Source organism: Periplaneta americana, chromosome 15 (genome assembly GCF_040183065.1).
Source record: "Periplaneta americana isolate PAMFEO1 chromosome 15, P.americana_PAMFEO1_priV1, whole genome shotgun sequence".
Lineage (NCBI taxonomy): Eukaryota > Metazoa > Arthropoda > Insecta > Blattodea > Blattidae > Periplaneta > Periplaneta americana.
The window spans coordinates 6,104,719-6,126,206 of NC_091131.1; the positions used below are offsets into that span (position 1 = coordinate 6,104,719).

Consider the following 21,488-nt stretch of genomic DNA (forward strand, 5'->3'; position numbering starts at 1 on the left):
TAAGAAACACATTTGTTGCTGAAAATCTTAAAACCTAAACACAGAGTACAGTTATTGATAAAAAAATGACAATATTGAATGAATCTGTACATCAAGTAGGGTAATGAAATGGTGACTAAATGAGGCGTCTAGTATCAAAACCGGCCAAGTCACAAAATTTAAGAAAATGAGTTTTTAATTATAAACTGAAAGTAGTAGTGTATCTCTGTCAGGTGAAACAAGAAATTGTTACAAAATCTGCCACGTCATCGTATTACAGATCACTGAATACAGGACCATGCAACAAAACGGGCCAAGTCACTCAGCCAGTGAATTCGAAACCGGCCAAGTCAAGGAGTGACTTATCATCATCCTGCTGCGATGTTTTTGTTTTGAATCCTATATTCCTGGATTTTGCAACAATGTTACCAAATCAGTAAACAACATATTTGCCTATTCTTAAAATCTTTATATTTCATTTTTGCGATGTCTGCAGCAAAAATTATTACGTTTTGCACTATCGACAACACAACTTCCGAAGTTTCAGATTCATTATCTAAGAGGCGAAATGTATTATGTACGAAGGATCTTTCATTGCAACCACCAAAACTAGCCGACTGGCGTGGCCTTAAACACTCATCTTACCTGTTTTATCTCCATTGTTTTCCTAAAGTGCAGTGATTAATTTTGAGGTATTGTGTAGGAAAATTGAACTACAGATCTAATTGTCTTGTCTTATCGATGGAATTGGTGATGTCGAGATTGTATTTGGCGAGATGAGGCCGATGATTTGCCGTAGATTACTTGACATTTGCCTTATGTCGGATAAAAACCTCGGAAAAAATCCAAACAAGTAATCAGCTCAAGCGGGAATCGAACCCACGCCTGAGCGCAGTTCCGGATCAGTAGGCATGCACCTCTGCTGACTGAGCTATGCCGCCAGTGATTGATTTAGCCTTTTTCAGAAAATGTATAAAGAAAAAAACAGTAAAATTGTATAAAGTTGCAACAATCCGGCCAAGTCAAACTTAGCTTCTATACTAATAATAAATCTGTAGCCAAAATTTTTCTGGTAATTTTCGATTTTCCAAATATAATTGGTGTTAACATGTATAATTAACCATCCTGAAACCGAAAATCGCTTTTTTGAAATTTTTGTTTGTATGTCTGTCTGGATGTTTGTTACCTTTTCACGCGATAATGGCTGAACCGATTTATATGAAAATTGGAATATACATTAAGTTCGTCGTAACTTAGATTTTAGGCTATATGGCATTCAAAATACTTTATTTAAAAGGGGGGTTATAAGGGGGCCTGAATTAAATAAATCGAAATATCTCGCTTATTATTGAGTTCCATGAAAAATATTACATAACAAAAGTTCTTTAAAAATAATTTCCGATAAGTTTTATTCTACACAAAATGTTGATAGGACTGATATTTAATGAGATAAATGAGTTTTAAAATTACAATAACAACGCCATCTAAGGCGCTGTACTGAAATAAAAACAAATGACTTCGTCTATATGGGGCCTTGGACAACAACAATCGAAAGCTATTAAACATAGCCTAAGAGAATGTTTCTGTGTTTGTATGGAAGTAATATCGGAAGCTAATTAATTGTTTAATTATTATTTCACCATTGGAAAGTGTAGTTTCTCTAGATGGACATAATTCTACAATGTTATTACAGTAACTTCTGAAACATATAGCAAGTAATATAAAGTATACACATTAAAACTAAATGATATGTCAATCTTCATTAAACTATGGTTGCATGTAATAACAATTAAGAAATATGTTAAAGGAATTGTCATTGCACCAAATGATTGCTCTCTGGACCAAAATGACCGCATTTTAATTATTTAAATACAATTTCAATTAAGTAACATATTAAACGATTTATCCTTCTATCAAACACGAATGTTCCCTGGATCAAACGTCCTATTTTAATTACGTAATTACTTTATATTTATTTCTAACAGGTGCAGCAGAGCACACGGGTACAGCTAGTAAACAAATAAAAGGGTATATAAACTATGAAATAGATTTCAATTATGAAGGAAAACTTAAAGTACGACAATTAACTATGTAACAATGAAGAAACAACTTTTTTAATTATCACCGGTTTGTCTCTAGAGGTTTTTGCTTGATGCCGAAAAATTTGCCTCCAGTGACTAGGCCAGTTTTGGTACTAGACACCTCAAATGTTATTTCATATTATGGAATGTTTTATACTTATTTCTCCTATATTCTCTTTCAGAACATAAATATGGGTAAAATTTCACAACGTTTCAATACAACAATAACCCTGATATAACAATACAGCTTACCTAGCCCCCAGAAAATTTTTGTATCGAGGATCGTGTAACTTTCGAGTATAAGTAAGGACACACTTTACTGTGATGCACATAGCAGAATGCTGTTGTACATTGTAACCTAATACTATTTCAGTGTCAGGTTTGTTAACAATATTACTGTAGGGCTAGATTAATCAACATCTTTAATGATGAAATATGGACGGAATATATTTAGTTGAATTGTACAGGACTGCAGTGGCCGTACTCACACTCCAAACTGTTGGCTCCGGCACTTTATGAAGCAGGGGCAACAGCCCCGGTGCAGAGGGGTTAGTGCTGTCATTCTTCCAAGTGGTCTCCAGATCACTTGCCGGTACTCCAAAGATTGCATATCCAAACCCGTTGAGCATCACCCGGTACTGAAACAACCCAGTGCTGTGTTGATTAACATTCTACAACAAAATCATTTCGTATTTGTACTGATACACACTTAACCACTCACACCCTAATCTATTCTGTGTACTGCAGCAAAGAGGACCTGGAAGAAATTAGATTAACGCTTCCACCGTATATAGTCCATACTACAGAACGTCAATATGATAAAACCTCCATAAGGTCAAAATGTCCATATTGTCAAAATGTTCATACGACAGAAAGCCCATATGATAAAACGTTCGTAAGGTGAGAAGTCCATAATGTCCAAGATCAAAGGAAAATTCTGCTTGAATAGAACACAATAAATTTTATTCCATAACTCGTACAAATAAGTATTATTAATCACCAGGAACCGGACCCCACTTTTAAGATGGTACCATAACCAATACTTTTAATATGGGAAATGCGTGTTATTATTCGGTTGAAAAGCTTTTGTCATCTAGTCTTCTGTCAAAAAATCTGAAAGTTAGAATTTATAAAACAGTTATATTACCGGTTGTTCTGTATGGTTGTGAAACTTGGACTCTCACTCTGAGAGAGGAACAGAGATTAAGGGTGTTTGAGAATAAGGTTCTTAGAAAAATATTTGGGGCTAAGAGGGATGAAGTTACAGGAGAATGGAGAAAGTTACACAACGCAGAGCTGCACGCATTGTATCCTTCACCTGACATAATTAGGAACATTAAATCCAGACGTTTGAGATGGGCAGGTCATGTAGCACTTATGGGCGAATCCAGAAATGCATATAGAGTGTTAGTTGGGAGGCCGGAGGGAAAAAGACCTTTAGGGAGGTCGAGACGTAGGTGGGAAGATAATATTAAAATGGATTTGAGGGAGGTGGGATATGATGGTAGAGACTGGATTAATCTTGCTCAGGATAGGGACCAATGGCGGGCTTATGTGAGGACGGCAATGAACCTCCGAGGTCCTTAAAAGCTAGTAAGTAACCAATACTTTTAAGGTACCGGTAGCTATATGAGAATTTCTCCATTTTCTTTGTACCTGTTGTAGTTTCTCACAATCTGGAGAATTTGTCTTTGATTCGTCAAATACGTTTTATTCACCAGTTCTTTAATTTGTGTATGTCCCCCTCTTTCTTGCAATATTTGTCTCCAAATTTCATTTCCTTTGCGCTTTATACACTCTATAAATCGCCAAATGGATGGATGATGTACAGCCAACGCTCTTCCTCTTGCCTTAACACGGTTCAAGAGCATTTTACTTCTATACCTGCTTCATCGGCACTATGTAAATGCTTATCTGTGCCATCCCGCAAAACCCGAATGTTATGCAGGTTGCTGTTAGTTATCATTGCAGCATTACAAATTTTCTTTCCCTGCATTGCCAATATATTTTTGTCCTATCTCTATTAAAGTCATGACGTTGGTACAGGTATCCACGAAAAGAAAGAAGCAGCTTACCCTTCTGTGATGGTACTAACTGAGGATTTCGTTCCATCTTCAAAAATTTCAGTTCTGGTTAGTACTGTACTTGAAAATTTTTACACAGATTACTATAACTACCTTGAACAATGGATATAGTGTACATTATAGAGCTATGGACATTATGACTCTGGGCGATTTAACATGGACATTTTCAACGTGGACATTATTCCATGGACATTTTGACGTATGGACATTATAATCCTGGACTTTATGTCTGGTAACCAGATTAATGTTTCGTAGTTCAGAATTTGTTAGTACTTTATTATCTGCATACCACTTGCATATCTTTCCATTTTCACATAATATTATCGACAATGTACAATTGTCGTTCGGGCGGCCGGGTAGCTCAGTTGGTAGAGCAGCTGGCTACGGACTGGAAGGTCTGGGGTTCGATCCCAGGTGGTGACAGGATTTTTTCTCGTTGCCAAACTTTCAGAATGGCCCCGAGGTTCACTCAGCCTCCTATAAAATTGAGTACCGGGTCTTTCCCTGGGGGTAAAAGGCGGTCAGAGCGTGGTGCCGACCACACCACCTCATTCTAGTGCCGAGGTCATGGAAAGCATGGGGCTCTACCTCCATGTCCCCCAAATGCCTTCATGGCATGTTACGGGGATACCTTTACCTTTTTTACGAGAGTCGTTCCGAAAGTAATGTCTCCTATTTATTTTCATTGAAACTACAGAGAGCATAACAACACAGTTAAACAGAGCAAGATTTCAGCTACATACAGTTATTTTTCCACATAGTCACCACCTTTCGTTATGCATTTTTGCCGGCGATGAACAAGAGTCTGCATGCCTCGCTCGTAAAAATCTGAACCAGCAGAGGCAAGCCACTTCGTTACAGCTGCGATGACAGCATCCTTGTCTGGAAAATGTTGCTGTCCACGTAGTCCATCTTTCATAGGCTCAAGAGATGGAAGTCTAAAGGCGCTAAGTCCGGACTATACAGTGGATGTGATAGGACAGTCCAGACAAATTTTGCAACGTGCTCAGTGGTCACGAAACTGGTGTGGAGCCTGGCTTTATCGCGTTGCAAGCGAAAGGTTTTCTTCTCTGGCCTGACTCTGGAAATTCAGCCTTTCAGCTTAGCCAGAATTGACAGTTTCTCCAGGCTCCAGGGCATCCAAAAGAGTCACACCCCGCCTATCCCACCAGAAGACTGTCATTTTCGCCACTGCTGCAATGCACTACTCACAGCCTTACTGTGCTCGCATCCTCTGTATGGTCTCCGTACGCCTTCACCAAACGTCGATGGGTGCAATTTGTTCGACAGTGAGGAATTCAGTAACACATCTCTGTTTCTTACGCACCTCTACATCAGATGCCATTTTGGTAGATTGCTCTGCTCCCACTATCAGTCTCATGACAACCAAACTAACAGGACATTAGCGTGAAGGTTCAACCTTACTACAACGCCATTAACGTCTGGCTAAAATATTGCAGGTCAACACAAAAAAATTGGAGGCATTACTTTCGGAACGACCCTTGTATTTATGACAACTCTACAATACAGTTAAACTGATTCAAACTTGATTGAATTAATATATTTTAGACAATATTTACAATAATTTTCAATTAAAACGAGTTATTTGCCGGGCATTGTACTCCACCCAATACCACACTATTCATTAGTTCCCACCTCTTGTAGGAACATATAATCTACGTAGAAGCTGAGGTCGCATGCCCTTACTTTGCATATCCAATTATCATAAAAGCCATATTAGGAAAAAATCGGATATTTATTTCAAGCCTCTCTTGAAAGCTCAGGAAGTCTTAGTTAGCATTCTCCCTCTCCAGAGTTTTCCATTTTGAAGGTCAGCGCGCTATGCAGACTGCGCTACTCAGGCCGACCTTCGCAGGAAAATCTTCGCCAAGTGCGATATCAGGCTGATAGTCCTGAACCCATTACATTTCTTGGCACTATTTTTCTTTGGCATTGACAGCAGCATTGTCTCCGTAAAACCTTCAGACCATTCGCCTTTATCATATATTTCGTTGTGTAATGATAGAATTTCCTTCTTGTCTTCAATACAGTATAATATTGTTAGATTTAGTAGGTTATTTTACGACGCTTTACCAACAGCTTAGGTTATTTAGCATCTGAATGAGATGAAGGTGATAATGCTGGTGAAATGAGTCCGGGGTCCAACACCGAAAGTTACCCAGCATTTGCTCATATTGGGTTGAGGGAAAGCCCCGGAAAAAACCTCAACCAGGTAACTTGCCCCGATCGGGAATCGAACCCGGGCCACCTGGTTTCGCGGCCAGACGCACTAACCATTACTCCACATGTGTGGACAATATATTGTTAGATCCTTCATCCTCACCTTGGGCAGCCGGGTGGCCTCCAGCACGTGGTGTAAAGTCGTCCGCATGTCTTCAGCACTGTCAACACTCAGACGCATCACAAAGTCGTCCCCCACCCCCAGAGAGAACGTGAACTCCTCCGTGTAGCGAGCTGCCTCCCTGCTCAGCACCCCCGCTGCAAGGAACAAGTAACAGCGCTTAGTGACAGAAAGTAGCATTGCGATTGCTACCAGAAACACACTTGAAGCCACTCACCTGGGGGGCATAGCGCATACACGTGGAGTTCTGGGTATTTGGAACGGAGCAGACAGCCAAGCAGGACGCCCACCCCTGCTCCCAAGCTGTGACCTGCGCAGTAACACACAGTTGGGTTCCCAAAAATATCAGGAAAAAATACGGGACCCTCAGCATTGATTAAAAAAATTAAGCTTTGGTGTATATTTTCCATAAATAATTGATTAAATGGCCATCTTACTCGTATTAATTATGTAAGCATGTGCGGCTAACACATAACTAACACGAGTAAGATCGCCATTTAATCAATTATTTATATTCAAGTGTTAAAAGTAGTGTACGAAAGATTCAACACGGAATATTTTCCATCGCGCTTATCCATGTTGTCTTCGAACAGATTAAAACAAAACAATTAAATCAAATTAATACTACTGTATTACTGCAAGTGAACTACTTAAAGAATAAACTGAAAATGTACTTCTTACAAAATAGGTACACTTAGGATTACAGATACTATTGAGTGAAAAACAAGATATCTAGTTCAAAAAGCAGGACAAAAAAATATTTGTAGATGTCCTATTCCTTAGGACTTATTTAGATTCAGAAGTCAAATTTAAGCTGCAAAATTGACATTACTAATTAATTTGCGTAAGCATATATTAAATAATTACCGGTATCTGTATAATAAAAGAAAATCATTAAAATACAGTTAAAACAAAAAACTACAATTATAGTACAATACCTTTTATTTATTTTATTTATTTATTTATTTAAGCTGGTAGAGATAAGGCCATCAGGCCTTCTCTTCCCCTCTACCAAGGGATTACAACTACAATATTAAGAATACAATTACAATTATAATTACAATTAATATTATATTTACAAATACCGGTACAATAAAAATCAAAGTACTAAAAGATTAACTGATTAATAATAGCTAGACAGTTTATTGTAAAAGTTAAGAAGAGAGAAAAATATTTGTTTATTAATTAAGTAAAAAGTAAACCTACTCTACGCAGTAAGAAAATGCTTAATAAGCTTGCTTTTGAACGCTACTAAATTCCGACAGTCTCTGATGTCACTGGGTAGGGTATTCCACAAGCGCGAGAGCGAGATTGTGTATGATGATGTATACGATGATGTCTTATGTGTTGGTGTGGCTAGTATGCGGCTATTTTGCTATATTAGTGTATATATTGTGTACAGAAACATACAGGAAAATTCAGACCAATCTGTTTTTATCAAATTATACAGACACAGAAACAAAATTCAAGTGGACCAAATTTTGATTCTGAGTCTGAACATGTAGGTCTAATTACAAAAACTACTTCATTCACCGTATATTTGCTTCAGATGACTGAAACAATGGCCTACACTACACTCGGAGGAATAATTTCGCATGTTTACAATTTTACTGATGCTGATCATATCTATCAAGTGCCTGGAGATTAAATTAAATTAAATTATATGATTTTCAGATGAGGGCAGGGAAACTGAAATTGGCTCAACCTCGTGTTGCTGATGGTGTGCTGAACATGCTATTGTTTATGCATGCTGATCGAGCAATTTTATGAACAAAGCATGATCTGTCATGCTTCATTTGTGACTTGTATTCCGAAGAGAATATTGACCAGTGACACTAATGCTGGAGCACTATTGTACTGTTGAAGTGAGTTCAGTGTCTGAATAAAATATATGGACGAAAAACTAAAGTTTATTGACCAGTGACACTAATACTTAGCACTATTGTACCATTTAAGTGAGTTCAGTGTCTGAATAAAATATATGGACGAAAAACTAAAGTTTATTGACCAGTGACACTAATACTTAGCACTATTGTACCATTTAAGTGAGTTCAGTGTCTGAATAAAATATATGGACGAAAAACTAAAGTTTATTGACCAGTGACACTAATACTTAGCACTATTGTACCATTTAAGTGAGTTCAGTGTCTGAATAAAATATATGGACGAAAAACTAAAGTTTATTGACCAGTGACACTAATACTTAGCACTATTGTACCATTTAAGTGAGTTCAGTGTCTGAATAAAATATATGGACGAAAAACTAAAGTTTATTGACCAGTGACACTAATACTTAGCACTATTGTACCATTTAAGTGAGTTCAGTGTCTGAATAAAATATATGGACGAAAAACTAAAGTTTATTGACCAGTGACACTAATACTTAGCACTATTGTACCATTTAAGTGAGTTCAGTGTCTGAATAAAATATATGGACGAAAAACTAAAGTTTATTGACCAGTGACACTAATACTTAGCACTATTGTACCATTTAAGTGAGTTCAGTGTCTGAATAAAATATATGGACGAAAAACTAAAGTTTATTGACCAGTGACACTAATACTTAGCACTATTGTACCATTTAAGTGAGTTCAGTGTCTGAATAAAATATATGGACGAAAAACTAAAGTTTATTGACCAGTGACACTAATACTTAGCACTATTGTACCATTTAAGTGAGTTCAGTGTCTGAATAAAATATATGGACGAAAAACTAAAGTTTTATTCGCAGTTCAGAATTATGTTTTGGAATGAAACTACCAAAAATGAGATGAAAATTTACACTGTGTAAGTAATTTGATATAATTACACAGTAAGAGTAATATAAATAATTATAGCAGAATTATGTAGAAGTAATGTGAAAATGATTTTATAAGAGGCTTTGTCAGATGATCTGCCAATGTTGGGTTCATTATATTTTGATAGCTGTAAAACTGGGTAAGGTCATTGAAATTTGGTACAAAGAAGAGAATTACATTAACAATATTACGTATAAAGAGGTAATAAAAAGCAAGACGCTGTACCTGTGATGGCCAGCCTGTAGTGTGGGTAGAGCCCGAAGGCCTTGGTCAGCACGCCCAGGTCCTCCAGGTCTGTCTTGATGTACTGTGCGCCAATGGCCATGCCCCGGTGAGCCTGGTGTGACACAAGACATGCGTGAAGTATCACTACTAGGGCTAGGATTTTGATGAAATTGCATCTTTTTTCTAGTAAGCCAGAAACATAGCTGCTTTAGTATTCATATGATATGTAATAAACTAAGTGTTTTAAGACATATTTGTTAGGGATTTTTTTTGCATTTTTTGTCTGTTTCAATTCATAAGAGCATCTTTTGTTTTCTTCGATCATTTTTAGTCATTTTCATTTCATTTTGGCCATAAATCCCCATTATTAATGTAAAATAATGTTTATTTGCTTTGATATTTTCTTTACATATTTTGTCTATTAATACCCATTATTTTGTATAATATTTTAATCGTTTTTCTACACAAATATTGCCATTTCAACGTAATATACCCCATGTAATGGATCAGTCCAACCACACCTTCAATATAGACTCCTCTATACCTGCTAGTTTTTTTTTTTTTAGTAGGTTGTTTTACGACGCTTTATCAACAGCTTATGTTATTTAGCGCCTGAATGAGATGAATGCGATAATGCCGGTGAAATGAGTCCAGGGTCCAACACCGAAAGTTACCCAGCATTTGCTTATATTGGGCTGAGGGAAAACTCCGGAAAAAACCTCAACCAGGTAACTTGCCCCCACCGGGAATCGAACCCGGGCCACCTGGTTTCGAGGCTAGACGCGCTAACCATTACTCCACAGGTGTGGACACCTGCTAGTTCCGGATAAGAGTGGCCTTGTGGTAGACTACATGGAAACTAAAAGTAAAGTAAATCCATGGCACTACAGCAAATGAAGGGCCAAGATGGACCAGCCGACTACTAACCTCACGTCCACATGCTGAAGCAGAGGTGAACGATCATACATGGAAACTACATCAGGTAAAATAATTAATTAAAGTGTACTACTTAGAAAAAATTATGTAAAATTTAATTTAATTACTAGTCTAAATACGAGTATTAAGTAGCACAAAACCAATTATGTAAGATCAATTTTTAGGGCAATTGTAAAGGCATTTTTGAAAGACTTTTAGGTCATAAATGCATTGTTTTTAGGACTTTTTTCATGATTAATAGGTCGTCATCAAAATCCTAGCCCTAATCATTACATTGCTATGGTCCACAGGAGATATATCATACAAGTGGATGCAATCATTTCCCTTCACATTACCCCATGTCATGTTATAAAATGTCCACGAAAACTTTCATCTTTCACACTGTGTGCATACTGCTACATGTTTTCAGGTTTTGAAACAACGAAGCTAAAAGGTTTGTGGGCACAAAAAAAATGTACATGTAGTGCTGACATATGAAGGAATAACGGACCAATTAACTGGTACTTTTCGTGCAAAATGTCGTCTGCTAATGATGAATTAGCAGCGTGATCTTGGACATACAGCAACAAAACTTACCAGACTTCATGAGCTCTAAGTGGCTTTGTGTACTGGCACTCACAAGGGAAGGTTTCGGCTCGAACAGGAATTTCGTATCCAAAATTTGTATACAGGCCCATCTTTACATTTCCGTAAAGCTCTCGAAAGCATTCGTTTGTGTAATGTGTGGTTTGTATGACTTGAGGCTTTCCCGGCGTTTGATATAGAATAACTCTTCTCGGGTTCTCAGCCAGGTGAGTTGGAGATTAGCTTCCAAGCTTTCAACGGCCAGCTCTGCCATCTTCTTCAGGGATGAAGTGATGTGGGACCGTGTCTAGCCGGTATATATGCAAAAGTAGGGGTTCCTACTGCAGGCCAATCAGGAGCTAGTCCCTAGTCCCGACCATCAGGCGCATTCTGGTTGGTGGACGCGGCAGCCAATCAGGAGCTACTTGCTGGTCCTGAGCAGGAGCACACGGCAGACAGTCGGGACCAGCAAGTAGCTCCTGATTGGCCCGCAGCGGGAAGCCCTACTATTGCATATATACCGCCTAGACACAGTCCCACATCACTTCATTCCCTGAAGAAGATGGCAGAGCTAGCCGTCGAAAGCTTGGAAGCTAATCTCAAACTCACCTGGCTGAGAACCCGAGAAGAGTTATTCTAATGTGTGGTTTGTCTGTTAGAGCACTGTACAAGTTGAGGGGTGGGGAGAGCACTGCACAAGTTGAGATGGGACACCTTACCTACCTTAGCCTAGAAACTAGTGCGAGTGGTAAAATGTCTAAAGCCCATTTAAGAACATTTTTCTCCAATGTTCTGTCTGAAAATATTGCAGCTAATCAAAAATGTAGACTGTTGTGGGAATCATTGAATACACACAAGGACACAACCTTAATAAATGAATCATTCCAAGCCTAGGACATGGAATGTATGATCATCCCACCTAAAAAAACTAAATATTTCCAGCCTCTGAATATCTATTTCCTTAGACAATACAAAATATATGCTCGGAGGATAACAGATTGCATAAGGACTCTTGCTGAGAATCCAGAACTTAACTTGGGAAATCGAGTGTTTATAATGAAAATGCACTCTGTTATTCATAACCAGTTGTCTGCTCTAGTATACCGCCCTATGCTTCAGTATTCCTGGCAGTCAGCTGGTTAGGTGAATCCTGAACAAGTCTCGGACTTCAAAAATGTAATTCAGGTAGCATTTGATTGTTCAGCACTGGAGTGTGGTTCAGAAGATTGTTCAGGTGTTGCTTCTGCGTGTTGTGCTTATTGCTCTGCTCCATGCTGTTTCATGCATTTTATAGAGAATCCTCATGTACATTTTTAAAGAAGTGTATTGACCAATACCAATCAAACGGAGAGTTACACAGATGAATGCTTTTAGGGTCTTCATCACCATTGTGAGGTAAGTCTCTGTACAAATTTTTAACCAAAAATTCCTGTTCGAGCCGAAACCCTTCCCTTGTCAGTTCATCTGCCATTACTTGATTACTGCAATTACCCGTAATACACCAATTTTAGATATGTTTATATAAAAAATTCACCAAATAATTAGTGATACAAGTGTTAAAAGTGTGTAATCAAAATGTATAGACTAAACATAATCATTCTTGTTATAATAAAGGTAGATTTATTTATTGTAAACGAGAGTTCTTTATTCCTGCCATATTATAATATATCAGTCATTTTACTGATGCAAAAGATACTTTTTTTTGTCTCTGGATATAGCTGTTGCATCAATTATGTGCACCCGTGGAATGTTGGCCATGTTACGACTAAGAATGTGATGTCAGCCATAGCAGCATGTGCACCCCTCATAAGGGGCAGTGCGGTGGAACTCACCATGCTGTTGGGCGGCAGGCCATCGGCCTCGAATTTCTCTGCGCCTGCATTGATGTCTGTGAAGATGTCACGCATTGATATGGAGCCACGGATCACAATCACAATGTTGCCAGTCTTGTGGTCTGCCATCACATAGTATGGCATCTGCAAAGAGTTCAAAAGTGAAAGTTGCACAACAGTTGCAAGACTGATTTATGTTTCTGCTTCTAGTCTGCCATGCTCTAATGTTCTGGGAAAAACAAACGTTTTTGTTTCTAGCAAAAATGTTTTATTTATTTATTTGAATATACAATTTCTTGAACCCTATTTTAGCCGAAAGTACATTAGGGTTATAGTTATAGCCTGAGTTTATATTATTATAATGAGAATTCTTTTGATGCGGGTAACCCAGTGTTGCTTCTTAAAATTAACACTTATATCTACTACAATAATTTGAATTATTTACAAGTTCTTAAATATATTACATATAAAATTACAAAACTCTTTATAACAGCACGTTTTTGTGAACACATTGAATAGTGGTTTGTCACATATTACATTACAAAAATTTAAATGTCCGACCAAAATAAATCTCTTGTTTTCGAACACTGGACAATGAAACAAAAGATGATCCACAGTTTGCTCTTCCTCACAGATACATAAATAGCCACTGTCCTTATGTAATTTAAATCATTCTAGATAAGACCCAAATTTCCCATGACCTGATAAAAATTGTGTTAGTATAAAATCTGGTATAATTTGGTTGCTATTTAAGCAGGTGTCGACGCTAGGAAAGAAGCAAAAATGCTTTAAGCAATATGCTTTTTGGAAAAACAAAATTGTTTTTGGTTACAGCAAAAACGTTTATGCTTTAAGCAAAAACGGTTCTGCTTAAAGCAGTTTTGCTAGATAAATGTGCGCCCAGCCTTAAAAACACTTCAATTGAACACATTAGAACAATAATAAATATGTAAGCTCAGAATAACATACCCACAATACATAATATGCATAGATATATTATTTAAATATTATTCTATGCTCAAATTACAATTTACATTACTTGACATGACATTACGTAATACACAATCATTCCCATCAAGATCCAAATAACCCCCCACCCACAGAACACCACCTGTTATTTGAGTGCCCGCTACAAGAACGCAAGAGATACTGGCTAGAAACCCATCTTAGCATGTGTGATACAACTTTCTCACCACCAATAACGAAAGTTCTTCTGAAACAATGTTGCTTAAAGGAATTTCTCAGATTTATTACAGATGTGTTTAACACCTTGTAGAAAATAACAGTATTTAGTAACAGTGTCCTATTTATTCTTCTTGGAGCCAAATTTGTAACTTTTAAAAGTATGGTTACTATGTTGAAGTGTATGTGTTGTAGCGGATGCTTGATTTGTTATGTATGTGAGTCATAGTTATGGCATGCTTGATGTCGTCGCAATGTCTTAATTAAAGTTTGATTGTGTTTCTCTGACTATTGTGTATTAATTTATGATGTATGGTACGGAAAGCTGCATATTTGTGTTATAGAGAATGGCTTTTAAGAAGTGTTACGTATGTGTGTTGTAACTGATTTTTGTATGTCTCAAATTGATGCCTGATGTTTGCTTTGCAATCGCAATGTCTAAATTACGGATTGTTTATGTTTTGTTTACATTGTGTAAGATAATTTATTTTTTCTTTTCCATTTGTCTTTATGTTTTTTTTTTTTTGTGTAAAACTATAGCCCTAGCATACATATGTAAAATAGGGCTACCCCCCATTGGAGATACAATAATAATAATAATAACAACAAGGAATAGGCACAACAATAGACAGCTGACCGCTGATGAAGGCAAACATGATGCTGAAACGGAAATGATACCAAGGTACATTACCTTATGTACTTTATGGCTTCACCAGTAGGATGGATAAACATGAGTATAATACTCGGAATAAAGAAAAACTGGACATACCATTTTGCAGACTATCCAAAGTTAAAAGTAGTCCTAACATGTTGGGCTGTAGGATGTTCAACATGTTACCACAGGAAGCACAGGAAGTGTCACTTGACATATTCAAAGCCAAAGTGAAAACGTGGCTTCTTAAAAACCAATTCTATTCTGTGCAAGAATATTTTGAATCAGAAAATCAAGCTGTAGATATCTTTTAGGTTCCTTTCTCTGAATTGTATTATTATTTTGTAATATATTAGGAAATTCTCATAAATTGTTAAGTTAATTCTTGTTTTATTGTATATAAACGAAGCAAATCAAATAATATTTGTGATCAGTGTGTTACAATTTTCATCTAGATATTAGCCTATTTTTGATAATCTTGACTCTCAATTGTAAACTCTAAGGAGTATTTGTGATCATTTTGTCTTATGTTTAGTGTTGCAATAGAATAATTTTCATTTTTGCATGATAATTTCACACGTGTAATTTGACAATGTCATTAGCTTTTGCTATAACGACAGCTAATAAATACTATACTAATACTATACTATACTATACTATACTATACTATAGTATAGTATAGTATAATATAGTATAGTATAGTATAATATAGTATAGTATAGTATAATATAGTATAGTATAGTATAGTATAGTATAGTATAGTATAGTATAGTATAGTATAGTATAGTATAGTATAATATAGTATAGTATAGTATAGTATAGTATAGTATAATATAGTATAGTATAGTATAGTATAGTATAGTATAGTATAGTATAATATAATATAGTATAGTATAATATAGTATAGTATAATATAGTATAGTATATAGGATAGTATAGTATAGTATAGTATAATATAGTATAGTATAGTATAGTATAATATAATATAGTATAGTATAGTATAGTATAGTATAGTATAATATAATATAGTATAGTATAGTATAGTATAGTATAGTATAGTATAGTATAGTATACTATACCTTAACCCTCCGCAAGCTGACCTGAAAAACACATGCTGTAAGCTTAGTGGGTATGGGGTACAAAATGGACCCTGCCAGCTTGCCGAGGGTTTAATAAAAAAAAATCTTTTAAAGTTTTTTTCTATAACATACAGTTTGACTCTCATGGACTAAGTTAAAAAATCTGAAACAAATGAACTACTTTTGAAGACCCTACCTATACAAACAATTCAGACGAGATACCCACATAAGGAGTGGTTACGAATTTAGACATTCAAGAGGAGCAGGAACTGGAGGAATATGTCCTCTCTTTTCATTATCATTCTGTAGAAGAATACTGGTATACAAGAAATTTTTAAGGGAAAATTACTCCATTTTTATATATTTACAAACCTCTTATATAGATAATTGATTAAATGTTCTGTGTGCTATGTTGTATTTCTGTTTTCTGAATGAGGATGCGATCTTGTGTGTTTTTTGTTTTCATACGTTAGTGTGATGTATTTCTTGTGTTCTTGTGTTTGTGTTGTGTAGTGTATACACCCAAAACTCCAAGACACACTGGAACTCGAAAACAATAACTCCATTAATTTCCTAGACATCACTGTAACAAAAGTTGACAATAAACACACCTTCAAAATATACAGAAAACCAACCACCACACACATACACAACACATCTAATCACCCCACACAACACAAACATGCTGCATTCAGGACAATGGTATACAGATTACTCAACATACCCATGAGCCAACAACACTACAATGAAGAAGTGAACACAATCAAATACATAGCACAAGAAAATGGTACAACCCAAACATAATAGACAACATCATAAGGAAGACAAAACAAAAACTCAACAAACACAAAAACACAACACAAACATAAGAACACAAGAAATACATCACACTAACATACGAAAACAAAAACACACACAAGATCGCATCCTCATTCAGAAAACAGAAATACAACATAGCATACAGAACAGAAAACACACTAAAAAGACATCTCAACACACAAACAAATAAATACAACCACACAGGCGTATACAAACTCACATGCAATAGTTGCGACAGTTTCTACATTGGACAGACAGGCAGATCATTCCAAACTCGATACAAAGAACACATTAAAGTAATAACCAGAAAACACAATACATCTACATATGCCGAACACAAAACTAATGCTAACCACACATACAATAACATAAATACAGACATGGAAATCCTACACATACAACCCAAAAACCAAAAACTCAACATACTAGAACAATACGAAATATACAGACACACTACAACACACCCTAATCAAATTCTCAACACACAGATCAATTTCAGAACACACACACTATTTGACACCACATTTCAACACTTTTCAACAATCGAACGCACCCACACAACAGGCAGCGAAGTTCGAGAAGACACCGAGATCTAGTAGGCTCTGAGGATGGTGTGAAGAAGCACCGAAACAGCTGTAAGCCTCACATGCTTACACAATTAACACGAGTAAGATCGCCATTTAATCAATTATTTATATTCAAGTGTTAAAAGTAGTGTATGAAAGATTCAACATGGACTCTTATATAGATTAAATAAGTTCAATAAATTCCAAGAAAACTCATATTATCAGATTCAAGGGCAGCCATATAAGCTATAATTTCATAACAGTCTATAAAAGGGGCTAAAATCCAGAATTGTAAGAAAGTGATCTATTACCTAAATAAACTAAATGGAAAAAAAAAACAAACGCATGTCTGTACAAACACCTGCCTCACCTCGAATATGCGGTTGCGGAATGAAGCAAAAAGGATGTCCTCCTCAGCCACGGTGGACAAGTACTTGACCCCGGCCAGGTTGCAGAGGCAGCAGTTGTCTTCCCGTATCATCGTCGACTTGGGTCTGTGTCACATGAGGGAGGATAGACAGAGTTATTTGTTCCACAATACTCTTGCAGTTGCTTTACACTTGCAATAACAGCATGTCTAATTCTTATGTTTAAAAATGCAAATATGGTTAGTTACTGTACAACAGGGGCATACGCAAGGGAGAGGTTACCAGGTTTGAGCTATAATAATAATAATAATAATAATAATAATAATAATAATAATAATAATAATAATAATAATAATAATAATAATAATATAACGGTGATAATGATAATGATGATGATAATGATAATGATGATAATAATAATAATAATGATAAATAATGATAGATAATGATAATGACAATGATGATTATAATAATGATAATGATAATAATAATAATAATAACAATATAATGATGATGATAATGATAATAATGATAAATAATGATAATAATGACAATGATAATAATAATGATGATGATAATGATAATAATAATGATAATAAGTAATAATAACAATATAATGATGATAATGATAATAATGATAAATAATGATAATGATAAATAATGATAATGGTGATAATGATGATAATAATAATGATAATAATAATAGTAGTAATGATGATAATAATAATGATAATAATAATAGTAGTAATGATAATGATGATAATGATAAATAATGATAATAATGACAATGATAATAATAATAATGATAATAATGATAATAATAATAACAATATAATGATGATAATGATAATAATGATAAATAATGATAATAATGATAAATAATGATAATAATGATAAATAATGATAATGGTGATAATGATGATAATAATAATAATAATAATAGTAGTAATGATAATGATGATAATGATAAATAATGATAATAATGATAATGATGATAATGATAAATAATGATAATAATAATGATGATGATGATAATAATAATAATAATAATACGAGTAATAATAATAATGACTCTTTGAGACAAGTCACATGAATGACACTCACCGAAGACAGGAGCAGCATGTCATGTTTGTGGACAGTTTTGCCAACCCACTGAACGGAAAGCGATACATAACGAATGGCCAAGTATAGGCTGCCATCGCGAGCTTCAAGAAGTGATGACCCAGCTCCAGAGTCATCCATGAAGGGGCGTCTGCCATCACTTTTCGCACATCTGCAAAGCAAAACACCAGATAATGTACACACAATCCCTAACAAACGAATGTACATGCTTGAGTGGCGCCAAGGTACTATTTTTGAGGCCGGGTAGTGCCAGGACATTTTTATGCTTTTCATATATCGTCAAATTTTGTATTTACAGAAAGTCATGTAAGTGATATTTTATTCAAATTTAATCAATTTTATACAGACGTGGACAAATTATTGGACTAAAACTTTTTTCTTGGAAACATAATATACTGTAATTCGTAATATCAACTATCAGTATAATTCACAGAGTCTCTATTGTCGTAAATATGATTGTTTATATCTTCCGGTATATTTTTCCAATGGTTAAGTATATTTTATCTCGCTGTGTTGGTTTTACTGGTATTTTAATTATATACTGAAGAAGATATTCAACAGTCTGTTCTCCCATGGCCTGCAAGAAGACCGGACATAAACGAAATTGAAAATCTGTGATCTATACTGAAGAAGAAAGTGAACAAAAAGAGGCTTACAACAAAACATGGACTCATTTAAGCACTGTCTGATATCTGGCTAAATGATGCTGATATTCAAAGAAAGTGTCAAACTTTGGTTTCCAGCATCCCTGACAAAATCAACGTATTAATAAAGAATAAGGGAATGTTCACAAAATATTAGTAGGCCTAACCTCCAGACTCAAAATTCTGTTCATTATATCTGTGTAAAATACATTTTTGTCATTATTTCTGCCGATAAATACAGTTTTGTTGCACGTATAATTAATTTAGTCTAATAATTTGTCCACGTCTGTAGTGAAGTCTACTCTACAGATCTAGCAGCTTCTTTGTCTTTGCTAACAGGAAGTCACTCCAATTTTGTTTTTTATAAGTTCATTCCAACAAGCTGTTCATGTATCAGTTCATGTACGAACCATGGATCATTTTACGCACATGCACTGGTTGGGTATCTGCTATAGGAATGAAACAGAACTGGATGATGTTGGAATGCTTTCTCGTATATTAAATCCAGAGATGCTATAACTGTGATCATCTTTGCCTGAGAACAGGCAGCTTAATTATTATACTTTCGCAGCTAATTCAAATTGCAGAAAATAGAACTTCGATACTTTTCTATAAAAAGATAAAAAAAATATGGAAGATAAGAATTCCACTAATTCGATGTATAATGGAGGACTCTTTCGTCTAAAAAGAAAAAATAGTTTTTTTTTAATTATTCAGTTATGTATTTTATTTATTGTACTTTTAATCAAAGTTGCAAGATGAAATTGTAATGGCAGTTACCCAGTGTGTACTTGGGCTGCTGTTCGAGGAGCTGCAACCTGCGCAACTCCCGTGTCTCGCGCTTCTGTCTCACTCGCAGCAGGATGAAGGCGGCCACGTAGTCCGAGGGCACCGTGTCGGTGCTGCGGAACAGCGAGCTGAAGAAGTCTGCAACAGACAACCTCATATCTTCAATACAAGGCGAACATTAACAAGTTTTTTTATAATACTTCAACTATTGTAAGTATGTGTTAAAATTCAGGAAGTAGACTCCATCTATAACACGAAGAAAATTACAGTAGGCCCTAATCATTACGAATGCAGTTCTAGAGTTCAACAGCTTATACGTTTTGAGTTCCCTTAAATACTTTCAATTCTTTCTCAATGACATCTGTATTAGTAGGCATCACAAACTTGTAGTCATAGTATGTGAAACAATAATTAAACGACAATTTTCAAACTGAGCTTGAGAAAACCTCTAGTGACATGGTACACACGATCAGTCCGTTAATGTAATGCAACGATGAGATGGCTTCCACGTCTGGTTCCATATTCACCATCTTAAATACTATGTCCAACATATCTCATTGCTACGAGTGATTGAAAATCAAATATACACAGAATGTTAATGTTTGTACTCATTCAAAGACACTCACTGGTCAACAGTGATTTTGTTAAAAGTACAATTTCTGCTGTTTCTTATGTAATTTCATCTGCTGATTCCAAAAATGAAGTCAGAGGCTAAGAATATTCGAGAATAAGGTGCTTGACAAAAAAATTTGGGGCTAAGAGGGATGAAGTTACAGGAGAATGGAGAAAGTTACACAATGCAGAGCTGCACGCATTGTATTCTTCACCTGACATAATTAGGAACATTAAATCCAGACGTTTGAGATGGGTAGGGTATGTAATACGTATGGGTGAATCCAGAAATGCATATAGAGTGTTAGTTGGAAGACCTGAGGGAAAAAGACCTTTGGGGAGGCCGAAACGTAGATGGGAGGATAATATTAAAATGAATTTGAGGGAGTTGGGATATGATTGTAGAGACTGGATTAATCTTGGTCAGAAAAGAAACCGATGACGGGCTTATGTGAGGGTGGCAATGAACCTGCGGGTTCTCTAAAAGCCGTTTGTAATAAGTATAGTGACATATGCATACAAAACGTGGTTTATGTTAAAGAATGATAACAGAAGAATTTCTGCATGGGAAAGGAAGATACTGAGAAGGATATATGGAGCAAAATTTTACAATGGAGACTGGAAAATGAGAAACAATGAAGAATTTTATAGACTATATGCAAACCCACAGATTATCAGTGAAATTAAATGTTGTTGTTGTTTTCTAATGCCAGGCGTTTGACAATAAAGTCATTTGATCTCTTGCACTCCAATATTTTTCAAAGATATTATCATGACCAGCCAATGAAGCACAG

The 21,488-nt window shown here is 35.7% G+C and overlaps 1 protein-coding gene across 2 annotated transcripts in view; it reads right to left on the bottom strand.

The window, feature by feature from the left end:
* The window catches only part of LOC138715806 (diacylglycerol lipase-beta-like), a 255,695-nt gene that overhangs the window by 16,552 nt on the left and 217,655 nt on the right, over positions 1-21,488 (bottom strand). For both annotated transcript variants that reach the window (XM_069848895.1, XM_069848896.1), the window contains 8 exons: positions 20,074-20,220; positions 18,632-18,800; positions 17,530-17,653; positions 12,862-13,005; positions 9,530-9,641; positions 6,724-6,816; positions 6,489-6,643; positions 2,549-2,698 (listed from right to left, as the gene is read on the bottom strand). In XM_069848895.1, the coding sequence (XP_069704996.1) occupies positions 2,549-2,698; positions 6,489-6,643; positions 6,724-6,816; positions 9,530-9,641; positions 12,862-13,005; positions 17,530-17,653; positions 18,632-18,800; positions 20,074-20,220 (1,094 nt within the window). The remainder of the gene's footprint in view (positions 1-2,548; positions 2,699-6,488; positions 6,644-6,723; positions 6,817-9,529; positions 9,642-12,861; positions 13,006-17,529; positions 17,654-18,631; positions 18,801-20,073; positions 20,221-21,488) is intronic.